The following is a 24109-nucleotide window of genomic DNA, read 5'->3' as shown; positions in this document are numbered from 1 at the left end:
AATGAATGTATGAACAAATGAATCGATTATTGACTTGAGTCACCAACGTGGCCCTACACACCTTGTAAACTCTTGATTTAAAAACTCTCCAACTGCCAACAATAAGGTTGACACTGGTATTGTTTCCTAAGAAGGGAATCTTATTTACATATAATCGTTCATGAAAATGGCCTTTTGGATATTATTTAAAATATCTTTGGGGGCACTCATTCATTTCCTCAAAAAATCTTTAATGAGAACTACTATGTGCCAGTCACTATGCCAGGTGACAGCGACATCGAAATGAGCACAATCAGGCACATCTCTATCCTTCTGGGAAAGGAAACATGGCCAAAGCTCACATAGATAAAAATTAAATTAAAACTGTGATAAGTTCTCTGAAGTTAAGATACATAATAGACTGACCTAATCATATCTGGGGGCAAAGTCAGGGGCAGAGTCCCTGAGCTGTAATGTGAAGGTTATGCAAAATTTAATGAAAAGACTTAGAGTGAAAAATGACTAGAATTTAAGCTCTGCAAGAGCAGGGCTTCTTGTTTATTGTGTTCAGTGATACATCTGAAATTCCCAGAATGCACTGGACATAGAGAAGGCATTCAATAATTATTTGTGGGATGTAAGAGTATTCTGAGAAGGGAGAACTGCACATCTAACGATCACGGAGCAGCAGCTCGATGAGGACTTGTGGGGATGAAGAACAGAGAATGGGTTGGAATGAGAGTCAGACAAGCTTAGAGAATGAACCACAGAGAGCTTTGGGACACAAGCTATGGACTTGGCATTTACTGAACAGACCAGAGCCATTAAACAGGGCTTGAGGCAGTGGTGATAACACAAAGACATTTTAAAAAACTGCTCTGAGTACGGTGCAAGAAGGAGAGTGGGCAAGAGTCTGGGTGGAAGATGAGCATGACCTTTACCAGCATGGCAGAGATAGTGAAGAAAATGGAGAATGGATTCCAGAGACATGTGGGAGCCAAGGTGAACTCAACTGGTAGTACATGGGTTAGAAGTGGGTGTTAAGAAAACTAAAACGTCATGAGGGACTCTTAAGTATGTATGAATTTACCCTCCACTGAGATAGGGAATACTTACAGAAGACCAGATTTGGGGTGGAGGTGGAATCATTAGCTGGGTTTTAATCAGAATGAGTTTTAAGTCTCTTTGAGACAAACAGTGTTGTTAAAGATTAAAATACTGGCCTGGAGCTCAAAGGCAAGGCAGAAGGCCTCTAAGTGAACTACTAAAACACAGAAATAACAACAGGAGTTATACACTGATGATCAAAATCCAAACTAGTTTCTGACTTTTTTGAGATAGGAAACAGAAAATAGAACATTTTTACAATAAGTATGATGCCATACTGTTACATTTGATATGCATGTGACCTACAGAGAATAGAAAGAAACACAGGAACAATATGGTGACCAACAATGTGATTCTTCTTTGTGTCATGATATAAAAAACAATACAAGGCAGCTTTGTGATAACTGGCAAGAGAAAAGGCAAATATGGGAACTGATACTTGCCATTGTGGTATAATCTGGTTATATACTTATAACATTTGTGTATAAAGGCACACAGACATACATATAGTTTCTAGCAGAAAAAGAATCTATGAATTCTAATGGTGAATGGACAATTACTAAGCATTTGGTATGAATACATACTTGTTCCAAAGGGAATAACATTAACACCAATGACAATGAATTCTAAGAACTAAAAATGACCAGCACTGTTAATAAAAACACTCAGTAATTCTACTCAATACTTTTACTCCATTTTTCTCAGTAAAAGCCACTGGAGCCTTCTGTTATCTATAAAATTATATTAACAGGCATTTTCATACATTCCCAGTATAATTATAATGGATACTGACATTGAAGATCTGATGGTAATAAGAGGGCCTAAAAATGGCTTCAAAATCATCAGGCATCAAATAAAGATTAAATATTGTTATGAGAAGTTTTATGGTTGGATGTATTTTATGTTCTGAACTTTGAAAACTGGTCACCTCTGTATTATATATTAAATAGAATATGTGAATAATCAGGACAGTCCATTATCCTTAAGCATGCAAAATAATGCAGCTCCCACGCCTGTTCCGTTTCTTCTTCAGGACTCAGCAACCAAAATAAAATGAGCCTCTCAGCTATGCCTCCTCAGTCAGAAGGATTTGTATTTCCAGTTGAAGTCACCCAGCTAAACATGAATATGCAATTCTATGTTCATTTCATGTAAACTGCAATCCACATATATTCTGGAGTGTAAGGTTTTGACAGGATCATATTTTACGGGCTTACATTTGCAAACAAACCTCAAATTTATACGGACAACAATTCTGCCCCATAGGATAAATTAATAAAGTTTCACTATCTTAAGTAAAATGTGTATTCAAAATTATACTACTAATTCAAATGCCAGAAATCAATAATGAGTAGCAAAGCAAGCCATTTCCCTTCGAACTTGTCCATGTCAAAAAGTAGAACTTAGGATAGACTGAAAGGGAACACATTTGTTCCATCTTAATTTTTTTTTCCTTTTGCAAAAATAATCAGAAATTCCAAAGCCTTGAAATAAACTTTTCTTTTTCATGATAGTAACTCTTATAGACAATTGATTCTTTTTTCTTTTAATTAACAGGGAGAGTGGGGCTCAGTCTCTTTTGTGGAAGAATAGACTTTCTTATATTTAGGATATACTCTAAGTCACACACAGATTCCCAATCACAACAAAATCTGCTTTCTTTATACTGAACCTGGAGAAATAATCAAATAATGAAGTATGAAGAGTTCAAGAAAAGTTCCTGCTTTTTTTTTTCTCTAAGACTGTCACAATATATGATTAGCGTCCAATAAGTAAGTGATCAGATCTTTGGTTTCTAAATTCCTAGAGACTTTCTAGAATTTTCTCCAAGTTCCTGAAGGCACAGGTTGCATCTACATTTGAATAGTTTGTGACTGTGCTGAAGTTCTGTTTCTAACAGAGAACTGAGGAGGCCTTTATGTTTAAACAAATCATTCTTTGAAAGCAATTTTGCTGATTTCTCTCCTGCTTTGGGAAACCATAGTGCACTTACTAGAAACTGGATTACCTTTCAAAAACCCATTGTTAGAAACTCGGTTGACCTTGCGACAACGCTTTAAAATTTGCATGTGTGAACAAGTCCCTTAAACCCAGACCTTCCTAGCTCCTTACCATCATCTTCACACTCTTCCAGAGGCTTCTGCTGCTTGTTCAGGCACCGAGGGTCTAACCAAGATGTTGTTTTTGTGTTATGGCTGAAATCCAGAAACAAAAACAAGAAATATGTTTGAAAAGAAAAAAAAAAAAAGGAAAAAGCTCAATGACAGAAGATTTAAACAGTCTTGAATATTTACTCTCTTCTACCAAAGAAAAGATACTGTCTAACAGCAAACCGAGGCCAGAAGAGAGCCCCGGTTTGGAATTATGAAATGGCTTGAAGAGGGTCTTAGGGAGGCTGCTTCCTTACCCTAAGACATCACCATTCCATCATGGAAAGCTTAAAATGTAATACCAGCTTTATTTTTGAAAACTGAGCTCGAAATCATACCCCTTGTCTATACGGCCTACTCTTGTCTGGGCTTATTTTAGTCTTCACATTTGTCAAAGAGCGCATTCCAATTTATTTTCAATTTGTCTATGACTTAAACGTTGGATGCTGGAATTCACAAAGAAGGCTGCTATTTCACTCGTTATATTACATAAGAATCCCCATGACTGTGTGAAACTACCTCAATTTATGCAAGTGGCATGAAGCTGCTATGACATATCATTCATCACAGTATCCTAAATTATGCTTCAGACATAGTGAAGGCAACCCCGAATTACCTATCACAAATCAAACCGAGACCAAGGAGAAGCTTGGAAAAGCTGCACATGTCACCCCACTTCCTTCTGGAGGGTCTAGCCCAACCAGAGAGGAAGTGTTTCAATAGACACTGTTGCCCTTCAGTCATGTGAGAAATGTCAGGAGAATGACTGGGAGGATTGACCAGAAGCATATCTGGGACAAAATTCTGCTTGAGCAACCAGTCCACTCTATGCAAACTAAATAAGAGGAGCAAAGAACTACAAGTCCAGTAGTTCAAGCTGCAAACCAGAAACGAAACATAGAAAATTAAAAAAAAAAAAATTTTTTTTTTTAGGTAGTAATCTAAAGTCTGAAGTTTTGGTTGTAAACACATTGAAAAAATTATCACAGTTTTTAATTTTAGATTCAAATCTTATTAATTGTTGGGGAAAAACTGAGGCTTAAGTGAAAAACAATGTGCAAATATCTACAGACATTATCTCAACTGCGTTAGAAGAAAAAACAAATGAAAGTTAATACAGTTACAACTAGGATCACCAACAGCACTTATTTGTCCTCTTAGAACTATCATAACCTGTTATGTCATTTACATATAAATTACAATTTACTTAATCCTTACAAGAACTCTATGAGAGGAGCATTGTTAGTATTAAAGTGATTACTCCCCTTTCTCCACATGGGAAAACTGAGGACAAAGATGTGAAGAAACCTGCCCAAGGACACCCTATTGATGCATGAAATCAAACCCAGGGAGTCCCGCATTAGAACCCATGGTCTGCACTATTCCTACATAGTAGAGTGCAAAAATGGTCACTGATGGGAGGGAAGATTATGTGTGATATTTAAAAAAACACTTTTTTATCTCAAGATAATTGTAGATTCACATGCAGTTATAAGAACAAACAAAGAGAGATTCCACATCCCCCCTTACCCAGATGCCACCAAGGGTAACATCTTGCAAAACTATAGTACAAAGTCACAACCAGGATACTGACAGCCAGTTAATATATGGAACATTTCCATCATCACAGGATCTCTCATGTTGCCCTTTGATAGCCACAACCGGTTGCCTTACAATCCCTCCCTTCGAAACCCATTTTTAATCCCTGGCAACCACTAATCTGTTCTCCACGTCCATACTTCTGTCATATCAAAAATGTTACATAAGTGAAATCATACAGTATGTAATCTTTTGGGATTTGCATTTTTCATTCAGCATAATTCTCCTCGAGATTGTTGCATACATCAATAATTAATTAATTCTTTTTACTGCTGAGTAGTATTCCATGGCATGAATGTACTACACTTTAACCACTGAAGGACATCTGGGTGGCTTCCAGTTTTTGGTTATTTGGAATAAATGTACTATAAACATTTATGCACAAGCTTTTGTGTGAATATAAGTGTTCACTCTTCTGGACAAATGTGCAATGGCTGGGTCGTATGGTAATTGCAATGTTTATTTTAAGAAACTGCCAAACTGTTTTCTGGAATACCATACAATTTTACTTACCCACAAGCCACGTGTGAGTGATATAGTTTCTCTGCATCTTCACCATCATTTAGTGTTGTTACTATTTTTTATTTTAGCCATCCTAATAGCTATATATATACCTATGATATCTTTGTGGTTTTTTTTTTTTTTTTTTTTTTCTTTTTGCGGTATGTGGGCCTCTCACTGCTGTGGCCTCTCCCGTTGTGGAGCACAGGCTCCGGACGCGCAGGCCCAGCGGCCATGGCTCACGGGCCCAGCCGCTCCGCGGCATATGGGATCCTCCCAGACCGGGGCACGAACCCGTATCCCCTGCATCGGCAGGCGGACTCTCAACCACTGCGCCACCAGGGAGGCCCATCTTTGTGGTTTTAATTTGCATTTCTCTAATGGCTAATGATGTTGAACATCTTTTCATGTACTTATTTGCCACCCATATATCTTCTTCAGTAAAATGTCTGTTCATGTCTTTAGTTTATTTTCTAACTGGATTTTTTTTTTAACTGTTGAGTTTTGAGAGTTCTTTATATATTCTAGATACCAGTCCATTTTGAGATGTGGGGTTTATAAATATTTTCTCCCTGTCTGTAGTTTGTCTTTTCGTTTTCTTAACAGTCTTCTGCAAAGCAAAAGTTTTCATTTTGATGAAGCTGAATTGATCAATTATTCCTTTTAGGATCATGTTTTTGATGTCAAGTCAAAGAAGCCCTTGCCTATTACTAGGTCTCAAAGATTTTCTATGTTTTTTTCCCCCCAAAAGTTTTATTACTTTACATTTTGTACTTTATGATTATCTATTCTGAGTTATTATCATTTTTTTTTCCTAAGGCATGAGGTTTAGGTTGAGGTTAATTTATTTGCTTCTGGCTACACACTTGCTCCAGCACCATTTTATTGAAAAGGCTATCTTCCTTACATTGAATTGCTTTTGCATTCTTTGTTGAAACTTGGACGGACACATTTGTGGGTCTGTTTCTGGGTTCCATTGATCTATGTGTCTATTTCTTCATCAATACTACGCAGCTTTTATTACTGTGGCTATATAATAAGGCTTGATATAGGGCAGACTGATTACTGTGACTTCATTCTTCTTTTCCAAAACTGTTTTACCTATTCTAGTTCCTTTGCCTTTCTGTGTAAATTTTAGAATAAACTTGTCTATACTAACAAAAAGCCTCACTGAGATTTCCACAGGATTTATATTAAACCTGTATGCATATTTGGGGAGAACTGACATCTTTACTATACTAATTCTGAGTCTTTCAATCCATGAATAGAGGAGGTCTCTCCATTTATTTAGACTTTCTTTGATTTCTTTCATCAGTATTTTGTAGTTTACAGCATACAAAATCCTATACATGTTTCATTAGATTTATACCTAAGTGGCATTTTTTAAAGTAAATGTGAATTATATTTTCTTTTGAATTTTGTTGTCTGCTTGTTCATTGTTAGTATATAGATATACAACTGATGTTTGTATGCTTATCTTTTATCTTGCTGAACTCATTTATTCTAGAACTGTCTTGTACATTTCTGGTGATATTCTAGATAGATAATCAATCTGTGTGTCTTTTCTTTCCTTTTATTTAGGGCTAGAATTACAGTAAAATGTTGAATAAGAGTGGTAAGAGATAATATCCTTGGCTTATTCCCCATCTTGCAGGGAAAGTTTTTTGTCTTTCACCATTAAGTATAATGTTAGCTGTAGGTTTTTTATAGATGTTCTTTACGAAGTCAAGAAATTCCCCTATGTTCTTACTTTCCTGAGAAATTTTTATCATGAATGAGTGAATTCTGTCAAATACTTTGCGTCAATGAAAAAGAGCATGTGATTTTTTTTTTCTTTACTGGGGTCTTAATATGGTGGATTACATTGATTAATTTTTCAAATACTGAACCAGTCTTGTATCCCTGGAATAATTCCCACTTGGGCATGGTGTATAATCCTTTTTCTGTATTATTGATTACTATTTGCTAATATTTTGTTATAGGTTTTTGCATCTATATTCAAGAGGATATTGCTCTGCAGTTGTCTTTTTTTTTTTTCGTGGACTATCCTTGTTTGATTTTGGTAACAATGTAATACTAGCTTCTTAAACATAATTGGGAAGTGTTCCTCCTCTTCTATTTTCAGGAAGAAATTATGTAGAAATTTAATTCTTCTTTGAATGGTTCTCCAGTGAAACCATCTGGTTTCTAGAATTTTCTTTTTCAAAAGTTTTTAAATTATAAATGCATTAGGGCTATTTAAATTACTTATTCCATATTGGATGAGTTGTGGTAGATAGTGCTTCTCAAAGAATTTGGTCTATTTCATCTAAGTTGTCAAATTTATATGTCCACACTTTCTGACAGCATTTTCGCACCTTTCTGATGTCTACAGGGTCTGCAGTGATTCTTTGTTTAAATTTTAATATTGGTAATTCACACCTTCTCTAATTTTTTCTTTGTCAATCTTGCTAGAGGTTCTTCAATTTTATTAATCTTTTTGAAGAATCAGCTGGTTGTTTCATTGATTATCTCTGCTGTTTTTGCTTTTGATTTCATTAATTTCTGCCCTTTATTATTTCCTTCCACTTATTTCATTTAATTTGCTTTTCTTTTCTAAGCTCTTAAATTGGGTGCTCAGATTGTTGATTAGAGACTTTTCCTCTTTTCTAATATATATGTGTAGTGCTATAAATTTACCTCTCATCACTGCTTTGGCTGTACCCCACCCAAGAGGGTGAGGAGTTCCTTGTTACTACTGGGTAGAGATGGGAGTTTCAGCTCCACACTAGGCCTCTTCTTCTGACACCAGCTTGGCTGGGAGGGGTAGGAGTGCCTTATTACTGTTCCCACTAACTCTCTGAGGAGGCTGGGGGCTACTTTACCACTGGTGGCAAAAATGCTGACTCTTCACCAAACCTCCTCTGCCACTACCCCAGTGGGGAGAGAGGCTGCCTTGTTACTGCCATGTCAGGATGGGCATCCAGGCTCCCCCAACATGGTCTCCATTGAACTTAGATGAAGAAAGGGGGACTGCTCATTACTGCCTGGCTACAAAGTCCCAGTTATCTTCTGAGCCTTTTTGGACACCACACTTGCAGGGAGGTTTGAGATCCTAGTTACATCCTGTGAAGGGTAGAGGACTAGGCTTCTCACTGATCTTTGCTGGTAGAGGTGGGAGCACAGGCTTTTGTGTCTTGTTGGCTGAAGCCCAGCAGTTATTCAATAAAAGCTTCCTGCCTTGCAGGACACCCCTTCCTGGTCCTCTGGCTAGAGAGAGTAGGCTTTTATGAGGGCTTTGTTTTTTGGTCTCCACTTGTTGGTGTTTCTGAGTTACTGGCTTCTTCAGCTCCAAGTCTGGGTTATATGAGGTAAACGAAAACTCAGGGAACTCACCACCTGTCATTTCTGTGATCCCAAGTTCCCCAGCCAGTCTGCCTTATTTTTATCTCCTTTCGAAGTCTTCTTATGTCTGTTTTCTTTATAATATCCAGAGTTTGTAAGTCCATGCTTACTTTTTTAATGTTCTTAAATTCCGGTATTTCTTAGATTTCCCATAAACTGTAAAGCTAACATAGACACATATATGTAAAACAAGGTAGATCTGATTCTATAGAAATTTAACTTGCTATTCAATGTAAGATACTCTAAGATGAAGTTCTTCAGAATGAAGGACACCCGAAAACTCATTAATCAGGATATATAATTTAAGCTAAAATAAAAATGGTGTGTATCTAATAATTTAATATCTACAGAATTTGATAGCTGCAGACCAAATCACAGAGTTGTCATAATAAGCCATACTTTTGCATAAATTTTCTATTAAACATTAGGCCAATGAAGATTGGCCTGGCATTGGTTAAAAACTAAATTAGGTTATGAAAAGTAAGCAAATCACTGTACTCTCCTATAAATCAGCCACAGTCTTGGGTCTTTACTAACCATTTTTACTAAGCACAGTCCTCACTAACCATCAAAATAACCAACTTTCTTTTTTCAAATTCATCAAGTCAGTCTTGAGCAAAACTATTGATATTCTTTTTTGTTAATAAATTTATTTTATTTATTTTTAATTTTTGGCTGCATTGGGTCTTCGCTGCTGCGTGCAGGTTTTCTCTAGTTGTGGTGAGCAGGGGCTACCCTTCGTTGCAGTGTGCGGTGCATGGGTGTCTCATTGCGGTGGCTTCTCCTGTTGCAGAGCATGGGCTCTAGGTGCACAGGCTTCAGTAGTTGCAGTGTGCAGGCTTCAGTAGTTGTGGCACGAGGGCTCGGTAGTTGTGGCTCATAGGCTCTAGAGTGCAGGCTCAGTAGTTGTGGCACACGGGCTTAGTTGCTCCGTGGCATGTGGGATCTTCCCAGACCAGGGCCCGAACCTGTGTCCAATGCATTGGGCAGGCAGATTCTTAACCACTGGGCCACCAGAGAAGCCCCTATCGATACATTCTTTTCTAAATATTTGAGTTTCACATATCACTCTGTATTAGGAATTCCTCTGTTATATTTTCCTTTGCTCAACATAATTTTTCCTTACTAATGGACATAACTTTAAAGGCAATTTATTGCAAAAGTTAAGTAAAAAATTCTCAGCTTATAGGTGACATCCATTTTTATAACATTTAAACTCCTCTGTGGTAACCAAATGATGATGATAAAAATGGTAACAGTAACAATAATGTTCAGTAATTAATACTAGCCCACGCTTTACATCCATTACCTCATCTAACTCTCACGAAAATCTGACAGGGTAGGCATGATCCACAACATTCATGTCCTTCTACACACAGGGAAAACTGAGATGCAGAGAGGCAAACTCAAGCTCCCAAGATCATACAAATAGTAAGGGGTAGAAACAACATAAGTTTTTAGGGGAGCTCTTAACCACTATATTTACCTAACTCCCAGGAAAACACTTCATCATCCACCCCTGTCTGCAATAAGCATTTGTCATGAACATGAAGACAGAAATATGGACTGTCCCCTCCTTCTGGTTGGAAAATAACCCAGGAGGTATAGTTCACTCATCTCCGATTTCCTAGGTTAGTTCTGAAAGAGGGTGTTACGAGACCCAAGCCTTTTCCCTCACTCCCATTTCCTTAGGAAAATTATACTTTCTTACCCTTGCTGATTTTTCTAATTACAAAATACATGCTAGAATATTATTTGAGTGGAAATATATATTCAAACCCCACAGACATGTATAATGTAGTTAAGAAAATAAATTCTTTAAATTCCTTACTTAATTCAAACTCAAGTGTTAATAGATACATCCAGAATTTTTCTACACACTACACTATTTTTCTATAGTTTCTAGAACTATATCTACATATTCATGGAAAACAAATATACACATATATTAACACAGCAGATATGTGTATATACCCATATATTTTACAAAGGTGCGATACTTCATATGTTGTTCAAAAATGTCCTTTGTTATTGTTCCCTGAACAGCAGATCTTCAACATTAATCTATTGGGTTGGCCAAAAAAGTCCTTTCCGGCTTTTCTGTAACATCTTATGGAAAAACCCAAATGAACTTTTTGGCCAACACGCAGTATTTGAGAAGAACAGACTTACCTATGTTTTTAATTATTTTATAGTTTAACTGATCATTTTGTTTTTCTTTTTTAGTGGTACATAAAACTATGGTGAATCTTAATAGGGAATGTCAACAATAGAGCCAAAGTACAACATTAAAAAAATTGAGTATTGGTTAAGAAATTATATTATCTTAGATTTTCTAGAATGGTTTCAGTTTTATGTAATTTCTTCCTTTCCAGTACAGTTATTTGTTAAATATTTAACTACATAATATTAAGTTTTTAATTTTGAAAGACTTTTCACATCTTTATATTCTCAAACTTCAATCCTTATACCTTGCACCATGTAAAAAAATTAACTTAAAATGGATCATAGACCTAAATGTAAACTATACAACTTCTAAAGAAATATAGCAGAAAAAGACTGCATTTTGACTTTGAGTTAGGCAAAGATTTCTTAGCTTCTACACTAAAAACACAGTCCACAAGGGAAAAAAAAAGTGATAAATTAGACTTCATAAAAATTAAGAGGGCTTCCCTGGTGGCGCAGTGGTTGGGGGTCCGCCTGACGATGCAGAGAACGCGGGTTCGTGCCCCGGTCCGGGAAGATCCCATGTGCCGCGGAGCGGCTGGGCCCGTGAGCCATGGCCGCTGGGCCCGCGCGTCCGGAGCCTGTGCTCCGCAACTGGAGAGGCCACAACAGTGAGAGGCCCACGTACCGCAAAAAAAAAAAAAAAAAAAAAAAAAATTAAGAACTCTGGCTCTTCAAAAGACACAGTTAAGACAATGAAAAGAAAAGCCAGACTTGGACAAAATGTTTGCAAATCACAAATATAATAAAGGAATTGTATCCAGAATATATGAAGAACTCTTAAAACTCAAAAAAAAAAGGAAACTACAACCCAATTAAGAAAAAATAAGCAAAGGATTTATATATTCTAAGCGGCTAGATATATTCTTCATATATAATACCATAATTTATATATACACCATAGTTTAGTTGTCTAACTCTTTAGGGAAATTATTAATCTTATGCTTCCTCCAGCTCTTCAGTTTCAATGATTAGGATGTTATGCTAATTGCTTTTTTGTACAAGGCTTGTTAAATTGTATGAGAGAAGACCATCAGCACATGATCAATCCTTTTACAATAAAATTACATCAGTAGCTGCTAGAGAAAGAGAAAGAAGGGAAATGGAAAATAAGAGAGAGATTCAGGTAGAAATAATGGTACTTTACTCTATAAAATAGACTTCTCCGTTTTCGGTATAGGCCATCTCCCAGTTTTCAGGTAGAGGACCTAAATTATCCTCTGCAGAAAGAGGTAGGTATTGAGGGAACTTCTGAGAAGGGTCCGTGATGGGAGCGGCGATGATGCTACTATTGACAGGCGGGAGAGTTGCTTCTTGAAGACTGTGCTCTTCTTGGTCACCAGAATCGGCTGTTTAATCATGGGGAGAGAGAAAACACATCGTCAATCATACCCCAAACTGAGGTGTTCACTGCTGTGGGTATCTATATTCGTAAAAGCCTTCATCCTTTCCTAATTACTGAACATCGACTATACTCTGTTTTATTTAGATGAAAGTTCTTTTAATAGAAAACATCAAAATGATGAATCAACTTTATTTTACTGAAAAAGAAAGAAGGGAAAAACATACTCACATAATGAATTGCTCACAATCTTGGAAATATTAAAGAAGAAACCCATTCATGACTCAAACCCTCAAGTTCCTTAAACTAAGAAGGCCATCAGATCACAGACTGAGCTGCACTCTCATCCCGTAGGTATCATTTGGTTTCATGACTGAAGAGGACTTTTGGAGGCAAGAAAAAAATCAATTCCAAAAAGTTTAGAATATAGAGACAGCTCTACAACTGAGTCAGATTCTAGCCTTCTTGGGAAAAGTGAGGAGAATGTTACTGTGAAATCCAAGACAGTTACCTCCAGAACAGTATTGTGTTGGTGGACTGCTTTGACTTGAGTCCTGAAGGCTCTAAGGACCTGAGTCTCCTTGCCTTCTTATTAACTAGAAACATCAAGAGGTGATGTCATCGAAGTCTCCACAAACGGCATTGTTGACATTCTCAATCTCCATGGGGCTTTAAAGCATATTAATCTGGGGATGTAGTCATTTTCTATCTCCCACAGTAATTCTCCTGCAGACATTTCTGATTTACTCAAAGCAGACTGAGGAATAATAAAAGGCTGTTTTCAAATCTTCCCCCGATCAATAGCTCCCAACAACACACATGAGAATAAAGGTAATCCAAAAGTTGGATGGAGGACATGTCAAGCTTATTAAACAACCACCTCCACCAAAAATCCACCGCCGTTGACGAGGCCGACTGGCCTTTCCCTGCCTTGCATCTATCCTCTCCTCTTCTGGTACCACCGCTCAGATCTCCATTTGGAAATCATCTCTTCCATTCAAGGTTCATGTGGTCCAGGTGGGGACTGACTTATACCCACTCCAAGTTCATGCAGTGGGCCCAAGTCACACCCATATCACTCTTGCCTTTATGACTGGATCAAGCACATGATCCAAGGCAAACTAATGTAGGCATGGAAGTGCTTGCGGGAACTATCAAGCAAGAGGTAGCCTCTTGATGCTGAAGTTATTAAGCTGATACATTCTCATGTTGTAAAGCTTGGCAAGACTTGTCTGAAAATTAAACTCATGTAGAGGAAAGCAGAGATGAAATACAGAGAAAGTCACCTAATACCCCAGATGAAGCCTCTCTGATTTCATGTACTCCTGGCCTCTTCAATTGCTTGATCTCCTAAATTCCCTTTCCTGCTGAAACCGATTTGAGTTGATTTTACAATGTGCACCCATGAGTGCAGGTTAATCAAACAACTATAAGTCTGAAGGAAAAAGAGGAAATTAGGCCACTATGGAAGAAAAATTTTGAAATTACTTATCAATAGCAAAAATTCAAAACATGGCAAGAATTAAGAGATTCACCCTTAATTCTCTAGGAGCCAAAATGTATTCATTTCTGGTACATCATTGGGAGGTATCCTTCTTAAGCTTAAGTGTATGTAAGAATCACCTAGAGAGATTTTTGTTTGTTTGTTTTGTTTTGTTTAATATTTACTTATTTATTTGGTTGCACCAGGTCTTAGATGTGGCATGTGGGCTCCTTAGTTGCGGCTCACCGGCTCCTTAGCTGCAGCACGTGGGTTCCTTAGTTGTCACATGTGAACTCCTAGTTGCAGCATGCGTGTGGGATCTAATTCCCTGACCAGGGACGAACCCAGGGCCCCTGCATTGGGAGTGTGGAGTCAGTCACTGTGCTACCAGTGAAGTCACTGGAGAGGTTGCTAAAATGCAGACATGGCTCCCTACTTCAGACAACAGAATTGGAATTAGGTTCAAAAATGTGTATTTTGAGAGCACCCAGGTGATGGAGATTCAAGTACAAGCATTACACTTTGAAGACAGAGATACAAAAAGTGCTCAACAACAAAAAATCACTAGAACCTTTAGCTTCTAGGAGGGGTTTTGCTCAGCTGGCAATGTGACAGGGTACGATGCAGCCTCAGGGTACAAATTCCTATGACCACTGATGCCAGGTCGGAGACACAAATGATGTATGTCTAGAACACTGGAGAGGGTGTATCCTTTCTGAAAGGAGCACAGAACTCAGTGCCAGGCAATTAGCATCCTAGGGAAAAGTGTACTCAGGGTTTCCGGATTTCTGATTTTTTCAAGAGAAGGTGGAAATCTATATTCTTATGCAAAAACTTCTAATTTTCCAATCCTAATTCCTTTTAAAAATAAAGTGGTGTAGCACAAGCAAGAAAATGAAAGATAGTGATTATAAGCACTGACTCTGAAGCCAGAATGCTTGAGTTTGAATCCTGGCTTTACTCTTGACTAACTTGGGAAACACACTCAACCTCTATGTGCCTCAGTTTCCTTATCTGTAAAGTGGGGATAACAGTACTTACCTCATAAGGTTGTGGGGAGGATTAGATTATGTAAAGCACTCAGTACAGTAAACATCATCTTATTCATTAAAGTTGTTATTAATTTTTGTTCACAGGTCAGAGCTGGCCCTCAGGCTGCCAATTCGTTACAAATAGGCAGAAAAAGGATGGATTTGACAGCAAACCACAGAACAAATCATAGTGTGCCTATTTCTAACTGTGTGACTTTAGAAGAGACTTTACCTTTCTGAGCATTTGTTTCCTCATCTGTAAAATGGGCATAACACACAGACCACAAAAATGGAACTACATGCAAAACGTCTGCAAAAGTGCCTGGAGCTCAGTGAGTGCTCAACAGAGCTCAGGACTGGGATCTGCTACTGGAAATATCAAGGGCCAAGGTCAGTGATCATCTATTAATATGATATTTAAGAGTCAGAGAAATACTGGGACAATAGTAGACATTCCAATAATTTTACTGAAACATTTGAATTAACCTATTTTAATAGAAACTGGATGTAACAGGAAAAGGGTTGTGGCCACAGGTGGGCCACTACATATGAAAAGAGAAACAACTTGGTTTAATACTGAATGTACACAATTCATGGAAAGGGGAGGGGAAGAAGAGGGGAGGAAAAAGTCCTGCTAGTACTTCAAAACCTCAACTACATGAAGGGAATACTAGCTCACTGAAAAAATACATATGTAATTTTAATTTACTAGAGAAATAAGAAATCCCTCCAGCAACTAGACCTTATTTTAAATTATCCAAATATTTTTTATTTTATATGTTTTCAGTGTCTTCTTTTAAAAAAAAGCTTTATTTACATATGATTGACATACAAAAAGCTATAGGTATTAATTTTTCAGCTTTACTGAGGTATAATTGACAAAACTGTAAGATATTTAAAATTCACATTGTGATGATTTGATACACATATACATTGTCAAAGAATTCCTTCCATCTGGTTAATTTTTTTAAAAAGGTGATGGATATTTAATGTATACGACTTGATATGTTTGGTTTTCTGTTTCTTCCTTCTAGTTCGGGAGAACCTTAAAACAATCTCATTCTCCGAAAGAAAATCAGGAGTCCAAAAATGAGAGATTGGGGCAGACACAGGGCAGATTCCAAAACTTCACAGTCCTAATCATGGCTTTCACTTTACACACGCTCTGACTTCAAAAACTCTTTCATCTAATCTACCAAACATTTAACAGCACTGCTATCACTCTCTTACTAAAGATTGCCAATGCATCCAAAGAGGACAGGTAGAATGAATAACTGGAACACAGACTGGGTAAGCAAACAGGAGGCTGGATTCTTGCATTGTCTAGTGAGCTTATTAATACACACTATTCCTCAGTGTTCTCATCTGCAAAATGGGGAAGATAATACTTAGGCTGCCTATCAAGATTTCCAGGAGGTTTATAGGATACATGTGAAAATGATTCATAACCGTAAATAAACATGTAAAACATTTTCATTCATGGTAAGTCAGAAGTTTCCCAGCATTTACATACACAGACACACTTGGGAGCATTTGAAGGTGACTTTGACAACATAAGCTCATGTCAAACATACATTCTGGAGCTTATTTTAAATTACACATGCATTCAGATTTATGTGCCTCCCTCGCTGTGTACATAACCAGTCAAAACCTTTGAGGCTACAAAGGCCTAATAAACTTGACTTAAAACACAAATAACACAGTGGATGAGACACGCAGATTCTGGAGTCAGACTTTTTGACAGCTTTCACCCTCACTGGCTTTGTGATACTGGACAAGCAATTAGACCTCCCTAGTATATGCATGAGAGCTTAGCAAAGTGCCTGCCACAGAGCACTGGGGAACCATTAACTCTTTTGGTAATACCATTATCTCTTGACATTCCAAAGCAATGTTTTACCAATAACTGCTAATGAAAAAGAAGCATCAGCAGTCTAATGTTCAACAATAGGGAGGCTGTTGGGAAAACAAGCTTAGGAACACAATGAAATAACATTTTTGGTGTCTCTTAGAGGTGGTTAATGGATGGATCAGCAACTTTTTAGTTGCGGTGGTTTGTTATATATTTTTCAAGCTGTCTATAATGAACAAAATACTTTCACAAGTGTTTTAATTTATTTGTATAAATAACTGTGTGCTTTGCCCAAAAGTATAAGTCTATCTTCATGAAGCCACATAAACAGTGTTCTCTCTCCAGGGCCTCCTTTAGGTCTGTAATTTGGGCATAATTTGTAGGAGACTGTCCTACAGTCAAGTTCTACGGTGAGAATCTGGGATGACTGCTCATAACTCAGCTCCTGCCTCCATCTTTGGTTGCAGAAAGGAAGGAAGGAAGGAAGGAAGAAGCGACCTCTGGCCTTAAACTCCCTGCTCTTTTACCAGCAGATAGTGCTAATGTTATTTAGGCATGTTACTTAGACATTTTGTGACCCCTTCAAAAGACCCAAGCAGAAGTCAGCTGAGATCGTACCAAGAGCCTGTTATTAAAAATATCCTGGTAAATATCATTTAAAATAGCTCCATAGTGTTTGTACATTTGAATCTGACACTCATGCCACTATCACAAATGGCTCAACCAGGAGTCAAGACTTCATTATGGTACTGCCACTCTGTGCTCTAAGTAGCTGGTGGATTGCTACTTAAAGAGGTTTGGAGCGCAAGATGCTTTGACACAGCTAGTTTGATACACATATCACAGACTGGGTAGTCTCAATTATTTGAAAGAATTCATGAGTCAGGGAATGACATGTTGTCAGCTGTCATACTTGTAGTTTGGTAAGTGAGGAGGCATTTATTCAAAATATCCCTTCTGTTTTGAAGATGCCCCATCACTTGTATATCTCAGAATCAAGTCTCTCTCCATGCATCCCATCAGGCACCACTTGGCTTTCTTTTTTTGTGCAGAAACTAATGATCAGACTGCCTTTAGCAATGATGACCCAGGCCCAGGTGTTTTGTGTTTGTTTGTTTTTTTCTGACATCAGGAGTTCAAGTAGGGATGTTATGAGGTCAGGTTTTCTGAGGCCTGGCTTCTAGAGACAGAGATTTACAGTGGTTAGAAATTGGAAAAGCATCAAGACCTACACTCAACTATCCCTACTCTGTTCTTGCTTTGTACCGAGAAATCTACTTAGTTAATGGAGGACAAATAAAGGCACCCAAGCTTCTTGGGGACCATCCAGTCAGCTTGGCGGAACTGTTTCGATGCTTGTTACCCCCAAGGTCTTTCTATTTCTGTGACCACATCTACATTTTTGGGTTATATCATAACTTGCTATTCTTATTTGTTGGAAGATCAAGACATTAAAATAGTGGCTATTTTTTTTCAAGGAAGTATTGACTTTTTTTTTCATAATCTGCTTTCATTTTGGTGAAGACTACTATAAACAGATAAAATATTTTGAAGTGGATAAAATTAACTGATTTCAATAAACAAATATGTAGCAGTGGGTAAATTTATTCCAGATATTGAAACTGTAGGTCAGCCACTGGCCTAATCCATTCTAACTGAGAAAATGGAAATTTTCCTGGACTCGAATTCTTAGAGCTGGAAGGGGGAACCTAGATGTGATCTGATCCTAACCAGTCATTTTACAGATGAGAGCAGTTAGAGACTATGTTCATAAGAAGACAACTACCATGAACAAAGCTAGGACAGCAAGCCAGGACTCCTCCTTTCCCTAGTGCTTCTTATGGAAGGGTTGGGTTACCGTTACAATGATAAGCCATCAAAAATTTTTTTCAATTGTTACCTTGAAAAATTTTAGGCTTCAGAAAGGCCCATACAGGCAGGAGAAAGCATTCAATGAACACAAACTTTTTTCTAAATATTCTAGTAGACTTGGTAGCACAAGGAGGAAAATACAGAGCTGTAACTCTAAAATATGAAAGAAAATAAGTATGGGAAAAACAGAAAAAACAAGCGGTCTTCAAAGTCACAACATTATCGACTGGAGTAACTCATGTCTTATTCAGCTGCGACATTTTGAGTTATTATATAAGGTCAAACCCCCAAAGAGTCAAAAATATTACTGAACAGTTCTGGGTTACTGCACTAACCCAAGGAACATATATCACAGCCTCTGTGAACGGTGCCTCCAGGGAACGTGCAACCTGTACATCCTTATTCAGAGGACTTGTCCTTGAAGATCCACTCATAAAATACAGCCTACCTAAGCTTGGGCGTAGATAGCCCTGAATGTATATATAAAAATATAATGCAATGAGTAATATATGCTCTATAATATAAAATACATATGCAGTATATAATCTTATACTATTTATTACTTTTTCATCTTTTCCCTCTTAGGGAATATAGTACAATTTGCATAAGTTAACACATGATTTATTTCCACTGTATCTCTACTTGCAAAGGTATGAGAAAAAAGGATGCTGCTAGCCTTCCATACAGCATCAAGTGATATTAAACAACTTCTCCTATTTGTCTTTACATGCAATCAGCCATAATTATGGAGCAGTGTCAAGACTAAGTAATGAATGAAGAAAACAGATTCTTATGGATATCATTTTGAACAGAAAGAAAGGATGCTGATTATTCTTGATTTCCTTCTACAAACACTGCCCTCCTGCCCCTTTAAGACAGCTGGGTGAAGTTAAAATACTCTTGCCAAGAAGCATGAAAAACAGACCAGGGAAAAGACCATCTCTTCCCCAAGCACCATGTGGTCAGAGTTTGAATTCTGGCGATCCTTCCAAATTCCTCCTGAGAATAGAAACCTTGTAACTCTTCACAAAAGCCTCCCCCAGCCCTCCTTCCCTAAGTCCATTTAGGGAGAACATCATCTGGTCTTTACCTGTAAAGCTACTGTTCATTTCAGGAACATCATCCTCTTCCTCATTCTCCGCGTGGACTATGCCAGCATTTTGCATATCATTGTAGGACTTGGTTCGCTTTGGGGTTGACTGCTTGGAGCCAGAATGAAGGCTTTGCAAGGCATCCGTCGTGATCACTTTCCCACTGAGTGGCTGGCTAGGAGGTTTGGGTGTCCCATAATAGTTTCCTAGGTGATGGAGACACATTTGCATGTTTCAGAAAGAATACTTTGTTTTTCTCAAGACTGCAAATCCAAATCTCTTAGCCCATTAAAAAAAATTCTTTTAAACTAGAAAACCAGAACAAACTGTATTTCATTTCTGGAATGGGTTAGAAAACACGTCGGTCCTACCCAGTTAGACATGGTGATTTCAGAAGCCAGGAGGAAAGCTGCATTGTGATGGGGCAAAGAACCTACTAGGGCTAAAAACAAAGGCGTCTGCGCTGAATGGCAGAGCTTCATCCTCATTACATTTGAATTTCAATCAGTCACCTTCTTACATATATGCACCAGCATAATGCAGAATCCAATTTAGAGAGAGTGGCACACAAAATAACAAATTCATTACTGCCGGCACCCTTACAGGCCAACAAAGTTGAGGTCACCCTCCATTAATAAGGGGACTCCTCAAGAGGGAACCAGGGCAATATTTTTTTAAAAAGGAAAGTGAACACCACGTGGCGCCTCTTTAACTGAATGGCAGGCCTGACTCTCAAGGTCATGTGTGGTTGGAACAAATCCTCACCCAGTTTTAACAGGAAACTCTTGTGTCGACAGTGGCACAGTGACACCCCTCATGGGTCACTCGTTTAGTAAGTGCCATTTTCACTTTTAGCCACTTCCCCCAGAGTTTGCCTCAGGTCTGACCGTCGTGTGTGCTAAGTGACTCTAAGTGGAGCCTGGATGGGTTTTTACATTTTAATTTTTATTTTAATATGTGTATATTTTTAATGTGCAGTAGAAAAATCTAACTAGTAAGCGATGGTAGTAAAATATAACATTTACTTCTAAAACTTAAGTGATAAAGCAATACTTTATAAAATTGACTTTTTTAAACTTGCAGTTAAACCTGAGGTTTAAAAAAGCAGCTATATTTAATAAGAAATTAATTGAGTAAATAATAGCAATGGTAACGATGAGTTTCCTTTTGAACACCTAAGGTAAAAATTGAGTTCTTTTAAAGAAAACTTCAAGTAAATAAAAGATACTATGTTAAGATATAGACAAAATCATGCAGGTGAGTCATGAATGGCCAAAGTTTGAAAAATACAGCCTATAAGCAATAATATTCAGTGACTACATGATAAAAAAACATCAACATCAGAAAGCCATTGATCCATTCACCCTCTCATATCAAAGGAGTAAGGCCAGGAAGATAGATCATATTGAGCCCTTCAAAAAATCGTAAGTAGGGGGCTTCTTTGGTGGCGCAGTGGTTGAGGGTCTGCCTGCCGATGCAGGGGACACGGGTTCGTGCCCCGGTCCGGGAAGATCCCACATGCCACGGAGCGGCTGGGCCCGTGAGCCATGGCCGCTGAGCCTGCGCGTCCGGAGCCTGTGCTCCACAACGGGAGAGGCCGCAGCGGTGAGCGGCCCGCGTACCACACACACAAAAAAAAAAATGTAAGTAGGGACTTCCCTGGTGGTCCAGTGGTTAAGAATCTGCATTCCAAAGCAGGGAATGTGGGTTCTATCCCTGGTCAGGGAACTAAGATCCCACATGACTCGGGGCAACTAAGCCTGCGTGCCGCAACTAGAGAGAAGCCCGTGCACCACCGATGAAGAGCCCACGCGCCGCAACGAAGACCCAGCACAGCCAAAAAAAAAAAAGCCTGAGTAACGTTTGTAATTCTATGCTTAGTAAGGTATAATTTGTAAATAATAACAACTCCTGTACACAGTTTCTTCCCAAGAATCTTACTACATTGTCTAACCTCAGCACATAATTATATAAAATACACATTTTATTATACAAGCACAAAAAGAAAAGGAGACAGTAATATGCTGCTCAGCATGAGACACATAGGTGATAAATAATTTATATCCATTAAATTTATCTTTATAATTAAAATTTCTTTCTTAACACTATTTCTCTGAAATATTTTTTGAATCATCACATTTATGAGTATATATACCCACTTTCTTTGAGAGTGGTGTAAACAGCATGTTTCAGCAGGGGAACCCTGAAAATGCATATTAAAAAGCAGTAGACAACCGGGCACCATGTTTGAATTTGAAGGAAACCAAATAGAAACCTGGTAAGTGCATTCTGGTGGCCTGTATTCAGTTCAATCATTACAGTTCTTTCACAGAAGGTAATATTTCAACCTCCTCAAAAAACTTCTTTCAGGTTTCCAACTTAAAGGTATAGGGATCGAACAGAACTAGCTTGAAGAAAAGGCATCCATGTGTGTTTTTAGGGACTAACACAAGCACAGGGAAGAATGAACACATGTATGAACCGACTCAACCCGCATTTCTAAAGAGGTTACAACCAAAGGATGAATCGTGCCTTTGATGAAGTTGGAACACAGCCGTAGTGTTGACTATTTTCATGAACTGAAGACTGTTAGTGAGGTTTAGGTAACTATTTACACAGTAATCTTCACCATGGACAAAAGATGAGACAAACCTCTAACGAATCTAATTCTAATTCCTTACAATCGCTATTATGCCAAAACATCATGTACATTTTTGAGTTAGAGGTTAAAGTAAGACCAATGTCTGCAAATAAGAATCTTACACTGAAAGATGTGACTAAAAGATAGGATCCTTTTTCATAATTTTATAATTATAATTTTGCAATCATTATCACTCATTTTCAGTGCCATTAAGCCAAGGCAATGTTCATGAAACTACCGTCATTTAAAAATCAATTAAGGGCTTCCCTGGTGGCGCAGTGGTTGAGAATCTGCCTGCCGATGCAGGGGACACGGGTTCATGCCCAGGTCCGGGAAGATCCCACATGCCGCGGAGCAGCTGGGCCCGTGAGCCATGGCCGCTGAGCCTGCACGTCCGGAGCCTGTGCTCCGTAACGGGAGAGGCCACAACAGTGAGAGGCCCCCATACCGCAAAAAAAAAAAAAAAAAAAAAAAATCAATTAAAACTTAGGCATCCTCAGTTTAGGACAGAAATAAATGGTTGAAAAAGAAAAGTTCTAGTTAAATTTGACAAATATGTGTGGATTTTCCTCAGTTGTCAAGTTCAGGGTCTTTCTGAAGTTAATAAATGATTAGCAGATTTCTCAATGCAATTACAAACTCCCCCAAACAACCCACTTATTCATCATTGTTTCCTCTTTCTGGAAATTAGTTTTAAGATCAACTGGAGACAGATAAAGTACATATTATTAGGTTGAATCGTACATAATTGCTGTTGTAAAAGACAAACTGCTGAATATCAGCAATTTCATTTGGGTTAATCTAACGTATAGGCATTGGCAGCGCTCGGCACATGGCAGTGACAAAGAACTTGGAAGAGGACAGCCTGGGATTCAAATGCCAACTTCACTGCTAATTGGTTATATAACCCTGGCCAAGTCATTTAACCATTTTTAAAAAAATCTTCATCCTCTTCTGTAAAATTGGGAATTTTAAGAATACCGAGTTTCTACCTAGAGTGCCTATTATGAGAATAAAATGAGACAGTCCATTTCATACCTTTAGCACACAAAAAAGGCTTCACTACAGGGAGGCTTGATAAATGCTACTTAATGTTAATACTGTATGTTTCTAATCTTTAAAATGAGGTTCCTTACACCTTGTTGGAAGGATTAATGAGACAATGTGTCTGAAGTGCCTGCCACATGGTAACTGAGTACGATTCCTTTACTGATGTAAAGGAACAAGCAATGCCAATGACCAAATAACCTTGGGCAAGTTATTTACTCTCAGTCTCATTTTCTCTGTGAAATGGGAATGGTAGCAGGAGCTCTAACAACATCACAGGATTATCATGAAAATCAAATGATGTAACTTTCTTGAAGGTATCCTGTAAACTATAAGGTATTATAAGTATGAAACCATGTAATTATTCAAACTTCTCCAGCATTTCTAATTTCCCGTATTGCCTACAACATTTACAGAAAAGCTTCTATCTCGTGGTTTTCTAAGGGCAGAGGGTTCAACTTTCCTTTGCAGATATTTTTAAAAAAATCATCTGAATCAGTGACCAACATTTAAAAACTGAATATTTCTGATTAAAATCTGGATATACTGGGAGGTGCTGCTTGACAAACTGTAAGGTCTGGTTCTTTGGATTTGTCTTTTATAGGCAATGTTGGTGACAAGTGTGTGACCAAATTCACCAGGAACACACTCACTGAATTAAGGATTTCTGCACAAAGGTTTTGGCTCCTACCCTTGGTCTGCCCAGCCCTTGCCAGACAAACACCTGGGCCCCAATCTAGAAGAGTGCCCTAAGGCTGTTGCAATGCAAAGGTCTGGGCAGATAAAGGGGCATGTACACCGCAG

At 38.1% G+C, this 24109-nt stretch overlaps 1 protein-coding gene across 13 annotated transcripts in view; it reads right to left on the bottom strand.

The window, feature by feature from the left end:
• The window catches only part of MAGI1 (membrane associated guanylate kinase, WW and PDZ domain containing 1), a 626907-nt gene that overhangs the window by 104740 nt on the left and 498058 nt on the right, over window positions 1–24109 (bottom strand). For all 13 annotated transcript variants that reach the window (XM_081246536.1, XM_081246528.1, XM_081246535.1 and 10 more), the window contains exons 4-6: window positions 19617–19823; window positions 12094–12295; window positions 3199–3281 (exon numbers count right to left, since the gene is read on the bottom strand). In XM_081246536.1, the coding sequence (XP_081102662.1) occupies window positions 3199–3281; window positions 12094–12295; window positions 19617–19823 (492 nt within the window). The remainder of the gene's footprint in view (window positions 1–3198; window positions 3282–12093; window positions 12296–19616; window positions 19824–24109) is intronic.

Source organism: Mesoplodon bidens, assembly GCF_964165515.1.
Source record: "Mesoplodon bidens genome assembly, chromosome: 10".
In the NCBI taxonomy this organism is placed as follows: Eukaryota; Metazoa; Chordata; class Mammalia; order Artiodactyla; family Ziphiidae; genus Mesoplodon; species Mesoplodon bidens.
The sequence above is the reverse complement of the archived record's forward strand: the minus strand, read 5'-3'. Positions and strand labels throughout refer to the sequence as shown.